The sequence below is a fragment of the Schistocerca gregaria genome, chromosome 1 (assembly GCF_023897955.1).
Source record: "Schistocerca gregaria isolate iqSchGreg1 chromosome 1, iqSchGreg1.2, whole genome shotgun sequence".
NCBI classification, from domain to species: Eukaryota; Metazoa; Arthropoda; class Insecta; order Orthoptera; family Acrididae; genus Schistocerca; species Schistocerca gregaria.
In genome coordinates, this window is record NC_064920.1 from 1,173,605,032 (window position 1) to 1,173,621,302 (window position 16,271).

Sequence of the window (16,271 nt, forward strand, 5' to 3'; positions counted from 1 at the left end):
AGTATTAGATTAGGAAATGAGACACTTGTAGTAGTTTTGCTATTTGGGGAGCAAAATAACTGATGATGGTCGAAGTAGAGAGGATATAAAATGTAGACTGGCTATGGCAAGGAAAGCGTTTCTGAAGAAGAGAAATTTATTAACATTACAGATTTAAGTGTCAGGAAGTCTTTTCTGAAAGTATTTGTATGGAGTTTAGCCATGTATGGAAGTGAAACATGGACAATAAATAGTTTAGGCAACAAGAGAATAGAAGCTTTCAAAATGTGGTGCTACAGAAGAATGCTGAAGATTAGATGGGTAGATCACATAACTAATGAGGAGGTATTGAATAGAATTGGAGAGAAGAGAAATTTGTGGCACAACTTGACTAGAAAAAGGGATCGATTGGTATAACATGTTCTGAGGCATCAAGGGATCACCAACTTAGTATTGGAGGGCAGCGTGGAGTGTAAAAATCGTAGAGGGAGACCAAGACATGGATACACTAAGCAGATTCAGAAGGATGTAGGTTGAAGTAGGTACTGGGAGATGAAGAAGCTTGCACAGGATAGAGTAGCTTGGAGAGCTGCATCAAACCAGTCTCAGGACTGAAGACCTCAACAACAACAACACAGAGGCATATGAACAGTCATTTTTCCCTTGCTCTATTTGCAAGTGGAACAGGAAAGGAAGTGACTAGTAGTGGCTCAGGGTACCCTCAGCCACACACCTTACGGTGGCTTGCAGCGTTCCTATGGAGATGTGGATGTAGAAATAGATGTAGCTCCATGGCATAAAGATGTTAGCTGAAGTCTGTGTGGTGGAATCAGTAAGAACTATCTTTTTAATAATGATACTGATTGTTACTCTATCTTGGTGGCACTAATATACCAATAACCACGAGCAAATTATTTGTCATGTACACCAACTATGAGTGGGTTGGGAAGTTGTAACAATTATCAAAATGCAAATGTTGATCCTTTATGTGAAATGCACAATTAAGTGGCTCTTTGTAGATGGGATCAAAGAGGAAAGTTCACAACAAGCAGACTGAGTAATACACAAGATCTTTGTTGCAAGGAATGAAGCAGTTAAAAGACTGTTATGGGATCAGAAATTCACAATAATTCTTGGAGTGAACCATACTGGAGTCTTTATCACTATCGAGAATATAAACTGGTCATAACAGTTTGATGATTAGATGAATATCTATAGTAAAATGAGAAAAAACTTTTAATTGGCAGAGACATTGCACTGGAGGAAAAAGTAATGTTAAAAATAATTTAAGGAGTATATGTAACAACTCATCAAATAGTAGAGATGCTAAATTGTTGTCAAACACATAAATGAAACTGAGAACATTGCTAACTTTTGGATGAATGCCTTCTTCAGACGTATGGAGAAGACACACATGCGCGAGCACACGCGCGCTCGCCCCCCCCCCCCCCCCCCCCCCCACACACACACACTTACACACACACACACACACACACCACAGAAGAAGTGTATGGCTCCATTGTCCCTGAAAACCACATTGTGCCAGCAGTTGAGTTGCTGTGCCACACAATGCAGTCAACTGTAACTATGTAGTCATACCAGTATAAGTGCGTGTGTGCATGTTCTCAGTTTTGCTCATGTGCCTGTAAGTATCTCAGTACCACAGTTTCGCGAGTTGTAATCTTTATGCCTTAAATTATTTATATTCCTCAATAAATTTCCATTACCAAAGTAACAACAGGGAGTAGCCAACGCCTGTTCACATGATTTCATTTTTTTAAAATGACATTGGACTGGCAGGCGGAGATACAAATGTAGATCTTCCATAATATGATTAAAGTGGCTTAAACACTATGTTGCCTCATGTAACATTTTACATAGGAACACATATATACATCTCTTACACTACGGAGGGACACTGACTCAAAATAGGGAATAGAAGACAGAAGTGTCACATTTATCCCGATGTCAGCTGAAAGAGATAGTGTGTGTGTGTGTGTGTGTGTGTGTGTGTGTGTGTGTGTGTGTGTGTTGTAACATTACAGGACATATTGGGACATATTGAAGTATTCGATACTGTAGACTTTTAGGGGATGTCGATACAGATATGCAAAATGTAAAGGGAAACTTTGGTGATGTTTAAATATTGTACTGTGTCAATATTAGGACATTTTGCACAGAAAGAACAAAAATAGAATTAATGTAAATATATATTAGTGTTAGTAACCTATTTTCATTCAATTTTGTAATTATATTTCATTTTGTAAAAGAAAGACTCACAGTTTGCTGTAGCTCTGATTAATTGTATAAATTATCAGTTTTGAGCTAAATTATTTCGTATAATATGGACAAGATACTTTTAAAAACTCACCAGCTAAAGAGAAAGTCTATAAATGAACGTTTAATGCACACTTCTGGAACTTTCTATGAAGAAATTCTATATTATGCTCGCAAAAATACGAAAACTTGTGAAAACTGTTTCATAACCTAATTTCGAAAGACGATTTGTATCAAGAAATATTGCTAAAAAGATTTATTTACGTTTTGAAACATGATTTAAATCATTTTACATATAAATAGTTGTTCTAAATCACTCAAGAAATATCCAGAATCAAATGTCAAGATATTTCTGGAAACATCGGTACAAATCTGGTGAAGGTTATCCTGAAGCTGGTAGAAAAATGTTATAAAATCTATTTGGAAATTTTGCTTGTAAGAATTTATATGTACTGATCCTTTTACTTACTTTAATCTGTACTAAAATTCTGTAATGTCTAATTTAGTTTTAAGTCGTGAATTGCTATCGTATTGTAAACAAAACATTGTCGAAGACTCTCATTGTTTGGAAAGATATTAATACACCTAGGGGTTGTCAGTGGCCAGTTCGGATATGCAGTGCGGTTAGCTCGGAGAGTCAGTTGTTGAGTCTGTGAAGTCTGTCAGTTCTGTTTTGTAAATAAACGTCTGTAATGAAGAATTGCTTGTTGTCGTCAATATGAACTCAAGACCTTTTGCACGAAGCAGACACCTCCTAATGCAACGTTTTAATTTGGTGTTGAGGAGCTGAAATGTTATAATTTGGTTGAGGAAGCTGGGATGTTATAGTGTGTGTGTGTGTGTGTGTGTGTGTGTGTGTGTGTGTGTGTGTGTGTGTTATTCTGAAGTTTGATACATAGGAGCTTTCAAATGCTCCCACAAACAAAGGCCTATTAGTTTAGGTCAGGAGGTTATGGAAACCAGGAAATTAATCCATCACTTCTTATCCATATGTCATGTAAGCTATTGTTTAGAGGATGAAGGCATTAATACTGCAACGAAGAGGAACTCCACTGTGTAAAAACTGCATGTTTCATTACATTGATATGAGGGTTATCTTCTAGCTCCTGACACAGCCTGTTTTTACATGAGTAATCTATGGTGAAGATTTGAAGAATATGAATTCTGACAGAAATTAAATTTTACTGTTCCCATGTTCATATACCATGTTGATATAACGTCAAGTTGAACACACATATTTCAAAGGCGACACAGTACATGAAAGTCACAGATCAAGTAAACAGAGTAAGACATGTGTACACTTTAACAGTCAAATCAGCACTGAGTCCATGTCTAGCGGCCGCTGGCTGGCTGACCTCTCAGGTGGCGTGGCTGCTGCATGGCTGGCAGATAGCGCCGCATGTGGAGGACGCGTGTAACTGCGCGGTGGCACTTTGAAAGGTCAGTGAGTCACAACACTTTTCCCCCCCCTTTGAATTTTTTGCACTGGTCTTGATGGAGGTGGCCTGTAGATTGCTAACGTCCATAGGTGCTGTTTGACTCGCCGTAAAGTCTTGAGGAGGAGGCTTTCCGTACAGACGGAAGTGTCCCGTTGATAACAGGTCGAGATGCCAGGAGACTTACGGGTTGAATCTGCTGGGGCCCCGTGCACCAATCTGCCCATTGCGGCAAGTCCGGTTTTTATGACAGGAGACATGGGCGATGTGTTGGCGTCCATAGGAGAAGGAGGCGAGTAGAGTTGCTCCGACAGATGATGGTCATCCGGTTCCTGCATGGAAACGTCTCCTGGTGGCATCTGTTCTTGTGCTGGCATCGAGATTATGGTGAGAGGGCTGCGTTGTGAGTAATGGGAGATGCCAAGATCCTGAGCATCTGGTAGAGCCGAAGGTGGTGTAGCAGCATTCGGAACAGGAGTTGCCGGCACACGAGGCCGAAGCTGGTCCGAATGATGCACTGCAACACCTGTGTCCATCTGGATTTCATACAGCCATTGGCCACAGTGTCGTGAGATGCGGCCAGCACTCCATTTTGGCCGCCTGCCATATCCATGTACCCATACAAGGTCACCGGCAGTGAACCGGCCATGCGAAGGCACCCGCAGCCGTGAGGTGGAAGGCCGCAGAAGATGAAGTAGCGTGCGGGGCTGTCTGCCATGTAAGAGCTCAGTCAGGCTGTGGTCGCCCATGGGGGCTGCATGCAGTGACCATGTGTGCGATTTCAGAGTCGATGCCGGGCCAATACACATGACAGCGCACCAGAGATTTTGTGCAAGAGACATCCCAGTGCCCTTGGTGAAGGAGGCGCAAGACCAAGGCATGCAAAGACACAGGTACCACAACACGCTGCGAAGCATTGTTGGTGGAAATGAGGATAACACCATCCCTAGCTGTGAGGTGGTAGCACAAAGCTTAGTAGTTCTGCAATGGATCAGACTTCTTAGTGGACGGATGATCTGGCCAACCCTTCAGAATACAGCATAAAACCCGGTAGAGGGTAGGATCAGAACCCCTAGCAGCTGCCAGCCAGTCCCCGGTGATGGGGAACCTGTTCACAACCCGCTGCTCGGCAACATCCAGGTGGAAACACAAAAGTTCGTTCCTGTCGAATCCCAGATCAGGACCCATGGGAAGGCAAGACAGTGCATCAGCATTCGCATGTTGAGCCGTCGGCCAAAACTGAATCTCATAATTAAAACGAGACAAGTAAAGAGCCCAACGCTGGAGGCAGTGTGCAGCTTTGTCGGGAAGTGACGTTGATGGATGAAACAAGATACAAGTGGTTTGTGGTCCGTAACAAGATGAAATTTGGATCCATAAAGAAAAACACCAAACTTATGAAGAGCATAAATAATGGCCAAAGCTTCTTTTTCAATTTGAGAATACTTTCGTTAGGCATCAGTGAGCGTTTTGGAGGCATAAGCAATGGGTTGTTCAGAACCGACAGAAAAATGTTGTGCCAGGACTGCACCGACTCCGTATTGAGAGGCGTCCCTGCCATGAACAAGATGTTGGGCAGATCGATAAGTAGCCAGGCACGGGGCCTGTTTCAGCATAGTCTTCAATTTCTGGAAAGCTGCATCGCATGACGCGGACCACTGAAAAGGCATGTTTTTATGCAACAGCGATGCAACGGCTGAGCCACCGAAGGCGCACACAGTACAAAACCTGTGATAGTGTGCTATTTTCCCCAAGAAGGGCTGCAGTTCCTTGCTGAAGTGGACGAATACCATCCCAAGAGAGTTGGAACCCCAAGTGCGTCATAGATGCCTGAAAAAATTGTGATTTATGAAGATTGCACTTGAGACCGGCAGTCTGTGAGACATGAAAAAGTGTGTGGAGATTCTGAAGATGTTCTTCAGTGGTAGAGCCAGTGATGACAATGTCATCTGTGTTTTTGATACAACCAGGGACAGGGAGCAATAATTGTTCCAAGAATTGCTGAAAGAGAGCTGGGGTTCTGGCAACCCCGAATGGCAATCGTTGGTATTGGTAGAGGCCGAGAGGCGTGTTAAGGGCCAGAAACTGCTGGGAAGCAGCATCAAGAGGAAATTGGTGATAAGCTTCTGACAAGTCAATTTTAGAAAAATACTGGCCTCCAGCAAGTTTAGTGAACAATTCTTCAGGTCGGGGCATAGGGTAAGTGTCGATGAGGCATTGAGCATTTAAAGTGGCTTTGAAATCACCAAAGAGACGAATATCACCATTTGGCTTGGCAATGATGACAGCAGGAGAGGACCACTCACTGGAAGTGACAGAAAGCAAGACCCCTGAAGCAGTGAGATGATCCAGCTCCCGTTTGACCCAATCACGAAGGGCCACAGGAATGGGCTTAGCCCGAAAAAACTTAGGCCGAGCAGTGGGTTTGAGCGTGATACGAGCTTCAAAGTCGTTTGCATACGGCCTAACCCAGGAGAAAAAAGGGACGAAAATGTCATCGATAAGGAATCCAATTGAGCATAAGGAATAGCATCAGAGACGATATTGACAGAGTCACCTATGGAGAACCCAAAAATGCAAAAGGCAACTAAGCCAAAAAGATTTTTCCGCCTTACTATGGTTGACCACAAATATGGTAACAGTGTGAACGATGGATTTGTTGGATACCTCAGCATCAAATTATCCCAAAAGAGAAATCTTCTGTTTATTGTACGTCCATAATTGCCGAGTGACAGGTCACAGGACTGGAGAACCCAACTGAAGATACATCTGAGAATTGATGATAGTGGCAGCAGAACCAGTATCCATCTGCATGCGAACATCTCGACGAAGTATTTGGACAGTGAGGAATAACTTCCCTGAAATGGAAGAAATACAATTGACAGACAACTCAGAAGCAGAATCAGCGCCACGGTCATTAACATCATGTATGTGGTCAGATTTGCAAACGGAAGACACATGACCCTTCTCTTTGCAATTGTGACACACAGCCCAATGTTGGGGACAATCCTCCAGTGAATGTTATGTAAAACACCACGGACATGAAGGAAGCTGCCGGGGGTTTTGCTGCGGTTTCTTAGAGGGTTGTTTACAGTAAGGCCGAGGCTGTGCGTGGGAGCGTACTGCGGCCATGTCGGCCAGCGGGGACAAGCCGCAAGCATCCTCAACAGCGCACAGACGTTGTATTTCCCCGACGTCACCCGACGCCTTTATCTGCGCTAAAGCGCCGCGAGAAATTTCAAAAGACTGCGTGATGGATAGGACTTCATCTAGAGTCAGATTTGCCAACTGAAGGGCACGTTGCCTAACTTCTTTGTTGGGTGCCAACCGGATAATAGCATACCATACCATGAAATCGGTGTAGGATTCTTTGTGAACATCAGTAACAAATCAACACTTTCGACTGAGGCCGTGAAGTTCAGCAGCCCAAGCACAATAGGACTGATTCGGTTGTTTTTGACAACGATAAAAGGCAACACGAGAGGCTACCACATGCATTTGCTTTTGAAAATTGGCAGACAGAAGTGAGCACATTTCAGCAAAGAGCAAAGATGCAGGATCTTTCAAAGGAGCCAATTATGACAACAGCCGATACATTTGAGGTCAAATCCATGAAAGGAACAGAGACTTACATGTTTGTTCATCCGTGACGTGAAATTCCAAGAAGTGCTGTCGAAGACGTTTTTCGTAATCAGACCAATCTTCCGCCGTCTCGTCATAAGGAGGAAAAGGAGGTATAGACAACGACAAGAGACGCCCCGCATTTGATGCCGCTATGGAAACCTGTGGGTCAACGTTGAAAAGAAAAAATCCACTACCTCATCGCCAATTGATATAACGTCAAGTTGAACACATATATTTCAAAGATGACACAATACATATAAGTCAATGAGCAAGTAGGCAAAGTAAGAGTGTACACGGCAACATTCAAATGAGCACTGAGTCCAAGTCTAGCGGCCGCTGGCTGGCTGGGCGCTCAGGTGACGCGGGTGTTGCATGGCTGGCAGACAGCGCCGCATGTAGAGGACGCGCGTAACTGGGCAGCGGCACTTTGAAAGATCGGCGAGTCACAACACATTTTCCTTTTCTAAATGTGATGAATGTATTCTAAAACGTCCATACAACTTGGTTTTTTTATACATTTTGTAAAAAGCATTTTACACATTTTGGAAGTTAAATTAGATTTAAAAAGATTATACACTTGTTTAATGAATTAGTTGACTTTCAATTGTCTTTTCTCTTTGCATTAATCTGGCGCTTGTAATTGTGGGTGAAAATAACTATTTAAGTAACTAACTGAAACAGTTACAAGAAATTCAGGATGAAATTATCTATATGAGGATAAAACTCATGTCACCAGGTAGTCCAAACAAGCCACCCACTCTTCCCCCATACATACACACAAACACATAAGAAGAACATTTCTCCTCATTGGGACTTCATTATATAGCAGCACGTGGAGAGGATGAATGTCAGTAAAGCGATACTGCATGCAATGAAATGTATAATACATAAATTTTACAGCCCCTCTCTGAAATACAGTTTCTAAGAACTAGACCAATGATATCAGTGTAGTATTTCATCCTCTGGCAATTAGATTTATGACTGTTCCATTTTAAACAAATCTGGATAGTAGCTCTCAGATGTTCTTAAACAATGTATTTAGTTATGCAGTTAGAAAAATCTAATGAATTAAGACAAAATTGTTTTGGTACCTTTCACAGTGAAATACTTGTACCAGTACAGTTGTTGCTAAGAGTATGGGATAAGAAACTCTCAGAGGTGGTGGTATGGACCAAGAAAAGAAAAAATGTCTACAGAGCATACCTTCAGAGCCATGAGAACTTTTACATCTTTGCTACCATGGAGCACACCTATTTTATTGAAAAGTGCCCATAGCTCTTAAGATATCCATTTTAGAGCCCATCTTTTCTTGTTTTGTTCTGGTCCACACCTCTGAAAGTTGCTTACCCAATAATCTTAGCAACAATAGGGAAGGCAGGGCAAGATGGGGAGGTGGGATAAGATGGGAAAGGGCTATAAACTACTGTTAGTGGGCTATAATCTACAGTGTGTTGACACTGCTGAACCTTAGTTTCACGGTGGTTTGTGTGAGCTTTGCAAGGTACGTACAATTGTTACACTGATTTGCAATGTTTTACACCTTTCGAGGTCCTAAAACGTGTTTTGTTAACATTTGTCCAGACTGTATATATAGCACTGAGTAGTATGTCTTATTAACAGTAAACTGCTGTGTAAGTAGTCAGTGTTCACTAAATAGTGTTCATATAGGCGTAACATAACCTGACAGCATGGTAGGGGGCAAGACGGGGTGGGGCAAGATGGGAAGCTTCCCCGTCTTGCCCCTACTATTTGTCCAACCATTACGTTCTTATCGTCTCATGTGTTTACCTTGCTGCGGGTTTTGAACACGTACATTATACGTTGAATACAATTGTAAATAGAATAGTATTCGTTACTCCAACGTTTCCTAATTAATTACAAAGTATGCCTCAGGCTATATGATGAATAAAAATACACAAAACATGCAAAGTCAGTATTCTTGCTATGCTTTAATGACTGACTATTGGAAATATGGTATTTACTATATAATATAGATTACCAGGAATGATCTGACCCAATAGTATGTTCCACATGTTTTATTTCAGATGGTTCGCAAGTACCGGCGACAAACGTCTAGACAAGATTGGTCAATGGAAGGCGCTGTAAATGCTGTTATGGAAGGTCATATGGGTTGTTTCAGGGCTGCTCAACAGTTCAACGTGCTACCGACAACGACTGAATGACATGTGGCAAAGAAACGTGCTAATCCTGGCTATGCAATTGTGAAAATGTTAGGACCAATCACCAGTGTGTTTACCCCAGAACACGAGGCAGAACTTAAAGACTACTTAACACAGATGGAAGGACAGTATTTTGGCCTAACACTAAAAGAACTTTGTGAACTTGCTCTTCAGCTAGCTGAACGAAACAACCTCAAACATCCATTTAATACTGCAGCCAAATCTGCTGGAAGAGATTGGTTAAATGGGTTTCTTGCACGAAATCCTACCTTAACAATACGAAAACCAGAGGCCACATCAATCGCACGAAGAATGGGGTTTAATCGAGTTGCTGTAGATCGGTTTTTCGATCTGTTAGAAAGTCAGTTAGGCACATTCAAGTTAATGGGTGACAGAATTTTCAATTGTGATCAGATTGGTTACAGTCATTCCAAAAGGTCACACAAAGGTGGTTGCTTTGAAAGGGCGCAGACAGGTGGGAGCAGTTACTTCAGCAGAAAGAGGCCAGACTGTGACTGCAGAAATTTGTTTCAGCGTCGGGGTGCACCTATGTTAATTTATCCTCGAAAACGAATGCAACAGGTATTTTAGACCGGCCTGCCCCCTGGTGCCTGGGCAGAAGTTCAAGAAACTGGTTGGATGACGAAAGAACTATTTTTGACTTGGTTTAAGAAGTTTATTGCATTTACTGGAGCGTCAAAAGAAAGACCTATACTTCTCATACTGGACGGCCACAAAACTCACACCAAGAATTTAGAACAGATAGATGTGGCCTGCGAAAATGGGGTTGTCTTGCTGTGTTTGCCACCACACTGCTCACACCGTCTTCAACCATTGGACATTGCATTTATGTAACCTCTCGGTAAATTTTATGAAGATGAAATAAGATCGTGGCTTCACACCCATCCTGGAAAAGTTGTTACGCTGCATCAGATCGCAAGTTTATTCAGCAAAGCCTTCATTCATTCCGCTACAATGTCCACAGCAGTGAACGGGTTTCAGAAAACAGGCATTTGTCCTGTAAACAGAAATGTGTTTCAAGAACGTGATTACCTTCCCTGTTCAACTACAGACATTCATCAAGCTCACACATCTGAAGTTACAGAAACGGAAGACCAAATATCAGAGATTTTGTCAAGACGTAAAACACCTGAACAATTAATAACTGACGACCAAGCCTCTGTTTCGTCTAACTTTCAGGTTACCAGCCTTGAAATGGTGTTAGCTATTCCAAAGGCGGATTTAAAAAAAGGAAACCATCTAACAGGCGTGAAAAACCTGTTGTTTTAACCGAATCTCCTGATAAGAGTGAACTATCTGAAGAAATTAAATGAAAAGGAGTCCCCAAACATGCTGCATGTAAACGAAAAAGTGATGAACCTTACTGACATCTTAACCACCCCTTCATGCTCAAGGTATAATAAACTGATGTCGAATGACAACGAGGAAGAGAGTGAAGAATGTTTATACTGCTATGACTTCTGGAGGCTGTATATGTCAGTAGGTGTTAAGGCCCAGCACCATACTCAAACTGGCATAATCAAATCTCAACTTATAATTCAAGAATATTTCATTGAGTTATGCTGCCACAAAATACACAGAGAACCCTAAATAATTGTAGCTGACAGCCAAACGAATCTTTTAATGCTCAACACTGGTTTAAAGACCACAGTGCTTTATCAGGCACGGCACTGGTTCAAGGTGGTTGGCCTTTGACTTTTTCTGACCTTTCAATCTAGCTATCCAGTCAGTTATAGAGTCCTAAAACTTTACGTGGTTCTGTGATAATAGTGAAACTTCTCATTTTTTGCATTAATATACCAATGCCTATTGGTGAAAGAAACAAAAAGTGATATAAGAAATCCTAGATCCAACTGAGGATAAAGTTTTGAAACTATGTATCTGCATATGTGACTGTAGGCTTTCCTGACAAACTATTGATGAAGGTTTCTCGGGTCTCCAGCCGGTGGTAGGTTGATATCTCGAAAACACGAAGGTACTGTGCCGAGCTCTCTGGCTTTTGGAAAAGCGTTATCGAAGAATCCATAGAAATAAGGATTCACGAGAATCTGGTCAAAAGAGATGAGGGACACCAACTCAACGCAGCATGGAACCCTGCGATAGCGGCAATCCGTCGGGAGTGCACCCGTCAACATCCTCCGCCACAGACGCAGATGCAGACACAATGTTTACATCGGGGGGCGCCCGCCATCACCACCACCGCGCGCACACTGTTGGTCCACCACAGCCACCCGAGGTCTAGTGGGGGGGGGGGGGGGTGACCACGCACATAAATAGCCCACTCTCCACGAATCTCAACACTTCGCCAGAAGATGGGTAGTATGACACTTCCCGAAACGTCGCGAGATATCAATGCTACCACCTGGCTGGAGGCCCGAGAAACCTTCATCAGTTTGTATCTGCAGCCTGCCATTTACTTTCTGAGCCACCAAACCACATACAAATTTGTTTGGCTGCGAACATCCTAAACCACAGCCTTAAAAAGTCTCTATTATGCTGATTTAATATCTCATGCTATTTTGAATGTAGTTTGTGGACCATGTGCAACAAAATGAAAAAGGAAAGAAAGACTGTGTAATGTACAACAAAAGAAAGTCACACTCTCCAGCTTTTAAAGATTAAAACATACAAAAGCTGATTTAAATAGTCACTTACCCCTCTTAGTGGCCAGTTTGATGCTTTATTATAGTGTATGCCATGAGGCTGTCCACCATTATCAGATATGAACACAATCACTGTATTATTGAGCATATCGCGTTGTTGCAGAGCTTTTATTACTTCACCAACAGATACATCAAGGTGCCAAAGCATTTCTGTCACAGATATAAGTTTCATGAATGTCAGATATGACATCTGATTTCATCAGTCAGTATAACTAATATAACTAATAATATATTATTAGAACTGGACCAAAAGAAATTTATTTTAAATTTAAGGTAAACAGTTTTGCAGATGGATGTGCTATAAGTGGTGCTGAGAATATGTCAATTAAGACATGAACAAGCATTATTGTATTCAAGAAAGGGGGCAGTTGTACTATGGATACAACAGGCATATCATCTTTTTACTTAATCCTGCTATCTTATTAAATCAGGAAAACAAAAATGAATATGCTAAGTCAATAAATACAAAAAAATTAATATTATTTTGTTACACAACGTAATGATCATTAACAATTATGATTCAGCTACAGGAACTTTTTTTTTAGATTCTGGTAGCATGTACTTTATATGTCTATCTAACTTTAACTTTCCCTTTCCTTTGACATTTCCTTACAACTTTTTCTTTCCTCTGTGTGTATCTTATGTTTATGATGATTAAACTGCTTGTTGTAACAACTCACAACACCTTCAGCATAAGATTTAGCCACAGTGACAACTTCATAAGAAACATGAAACATATCACATCTAATTATATAGTAGCATTCGTCTTTTTTAATTTCAGATGCTTCTCTGATCTGTAGCCTTCCCCCTCTCCTGCCCTCTTGTACTACGCCCACACATACACAATTTTTTTCTTTCTCTCCCTCTCTTTTTGCCATAGTGTGATTATTACTGTAATTAACTGGAATGAGTACCTCATTAAAAGTCAGCAGCCAGCCTCTGAAGAAGAGAGAAAGTTGCACAAGTATTCGTTTTGTATGCTCTTACTTCACACATTCATGCAACATAGTCACATTCAATAAAGCTGTATTTAAACAACAATGGATAAAGTGAGTCATTCACATCTGCATATCTTGAAATGTATCAATCACAAAATGTTTCATAAAACTAAACTGTACAATGGTCATATATTTCATTGGCCAGACAACTTGGTACCTGCATATATTCTCCTTTCTGGGTCAGTAATATGAGAGAACCTTTCATCAGCAGCTGCTTGATCAGGAACTTCTAGTGGACTGTGTGGAGCTAAGTGGCCAATATAGAGAAGTAATGGACTTGAGACATTGTGATGCTGAATAATGGACACTGCTTCTCTGGTAAACAATTCTGTGGCATATGTTCCTTTTGTATCCCATGCTGCTGAAAGACCACGATGCATATCTAGTCCCTGTATCGGTTGATGGTTTGGTACCTAATACAATAACAGAACACATGGAATAAGTGGTATCATAATTATGTTAGGTGTAAAAGCAGCAATGTGAGTAAATAATTAAGGAACAGGAAATTGAAGTGCTCACAGAAGACAATGAGGTAGAAATCATTAAAGGAGCTGAAAGCTGGAGATAAATTCAACTGAAGTTTTAACCAAGGATCAAACAGTGTTAAAAGAAAGGATATATTAAAACCAGTTGGAGGTGGCATGTTTGTTATTGTCAGAGGTAATTTCTCTTATAGTTAAATTGAAGTAGATGTTTGCTGTAAATAAGTATGGTTGGAGATTGTAGTGTAACAATATGGACCATTTCCAGACAAAATCTATGACACCTGAGTGATCCAGAATAACCAATACTAATGTGTGATTGTACACACAAAATTAATAAATGTAATGAGTATACATTGTAATGGTGTTGCGAGATCATATCAAGTTTATTTGTATACCTTTAACATAATTAACGTAAACTAATACTGAAACACACATTTCTGATATTAATGCAGTAAAACCTATTTGTTATTACCATTTGGTTTTGTGGTGTCACCGCCAGACACCACACTTGCTAGGTGGTACCCTCTAAATCGGCCGTGGTCTGGTAGTATACGTTGGACCCGCGTGTCGCCACTATCAGTGATTGCAGACCGAGCGCCGCCACACGGCAGGTCTAGAGAGACTTCCTAGCACTCGCCCCAGTTGTACAGCCGACTTTGCTAGCGATGGTTCACTGACTTCTACGCTCTCATTTGCCAAGACGATAGTTAGCATAGCCTTCAGCTACGTTATTTGCTACGACCTAGCAAGGCGCCAGTATCTGTACTATTGATATTGTGAATCATGTACCATAAAGAGCGACATTCATCATTAATGGATTAAAGTTAAGTATTCCACCAGCTACGTCCGTTTTTCTCAATTCTAATTCCCTTGTCATGTTCCAGACCTCACGCCAGCCTGCGTGAGGTGAGACGCACGCATTTCGGCCTCCTTTAACCATACAGTTGGCTCTCCTGCCAACCACAACATTGGCGACGAGGCAAAACCGCATTCGTATCGATATTGCCCTGAATTACTTGTGTAATGGCTTCGCCACAATCTCCACATATACTGTCCGAATTTTATCGCTTACAGAATCAGCAGACGCAGGCCTTACTGGATGCCCTTGGACAGCTCGTCCAGGGTCAACGTGCAATGCAATACGATGTGGCAGCAGCCGCTTCACCACTACCGCAGCCTCAACACGCTGTTGCACCTACTTTTCGACCTTTTGATGCTGCACTGGAAAGCTGGACAGAGTGGTCACGCCAATTTGGATTCCATCTCGCCGCCTACAGAATTCAAGGTAACGAGCGGCAGCCATTTTTGCTTTCATCCGTCGGGGTGACCACGTACGTGTGGTAGTCAAATTATTTCCCCGACGCGACGTAGCAACTCTGTCCTAAGAAGAAATTTTGTCTGCATTAGATGCATATTTCAAAGAATCAGCCACTGTAGTTGCCAAACGGTATACCTTCTTTCGTACAAAACGTACGGCAGGTCAGATTAACTGGGAGTGGGTTGCAACCTTGCAAGGCCATACTAGGGATTGTGCTTTTGAGTGTCAATGTGGACTCCTTTATTCAGATACTATGGTACATGATGCAATTGCACAGAACGTTTCTGATGTTCGTATAAGGGAACAGATTTTGAAACTAGTAAATCCCTCCCTTCAACAAGTGATGGACATATTGGATCGGCAGGACACACTTGACTTTGCTCAGGAATCATTTGAAACTTCACCAGCAGTGTGTCAGGTTAACCGGCCTGCCGGGCGAGATGCACGGAACAGTAAACAGTCCTCGCGCCCGGCTGCGCCGCTGCCGCCAGGCTCTCAGCCATGTGTGCCGCGCCGTGTGCACATGCAGTGATCAAATCATGCCCGCGGTGTGCTACTAAACATTCGGGTGAGAATTGCCCGTCACGCCAAGCTATTTGCTTTTATTGTAATAAAAAAGGACATGTTCAGAGTGTTTGCCAGAAAAAGCTCCGATCGGAAGCTCAAAACCGTTCCAGGCCCTTTGCTTCGCGCCGGAATTGGAATCTAACCAAGGATACTCAGGCTCACGAAACTTCGCCCATGGAAATCCAAGTAGTTCATTCCACTCCACTCAGTGCCACTCTCTCTAACAGTGACTGTGTTTGTCCCAAAAATAGTGTGCGTTGTCATCGCCGGAATTCCCGTCAAGTCGCAAGTGATTATGTACCAGTGTCAGTTCATGTTGCACGAGACAGTCGCTCTTGTCGTCAGCAGGACAATAAACTTTTTGTAGACTTGGACATAAACGGCAATGTGATACCATTCCAACTCAATACAGGAGCTGCAGTTTCACTGATCAATCAAGACACTTACAAACTGCTGGGCAGACCTCCGTTGCGTGCCGCAAATGTTAAATTATCTAGCTATTCCGATGAAGATATCCCTGTGTTAGGACGGTGCAGCCTTCTTGCAACATAAAAAGGACAAACATAACTTGTGTCATTTTACGTCCTTCGTTCTGCTTCTGCAGTGAACTTGTTTGGTTTCGATTTATTTTGGTTGTTTAACTTGTCTATAGTAAATAAGGTCCTATCAGTGAACCAGACTGTGCCTTCAGACAGTGTTTCTCGTCTATGTGAAGAATTTGCA

General features: G+C 42.0%; 1 protein-coding gene across 5 annotated transcripts in view; it reads right to left on the reverse strand.

Moving 5' to 3' along the window:
- Positions 1–16,271, reverse strand: part of LOC126284387 (arylsulfatase B-like) — a 174,539-nt gene that overhangs the window by 35,517 nt on the left and 122,751 nt on the right. For all 5 annotated transcript variants that reach the window (XM_049983298.1, XM_049983313.1, XM_049983289.1 and 2 more), the window contains 2 exons: positions 13,336–13,591; positions 12,173–12,330 (listed from right to left, as the gene is read on the reverse strand). In XM_049983298.1, the coding sequence (XP_049839255.1) occupies positions 12,173–12,330; positions 13,336–13,591 (414 nt within the window). The remainder of the gene's footprint in view (positions 1–12,172; positions 12,331–13,335; positions 13,592–16,271) is intronic.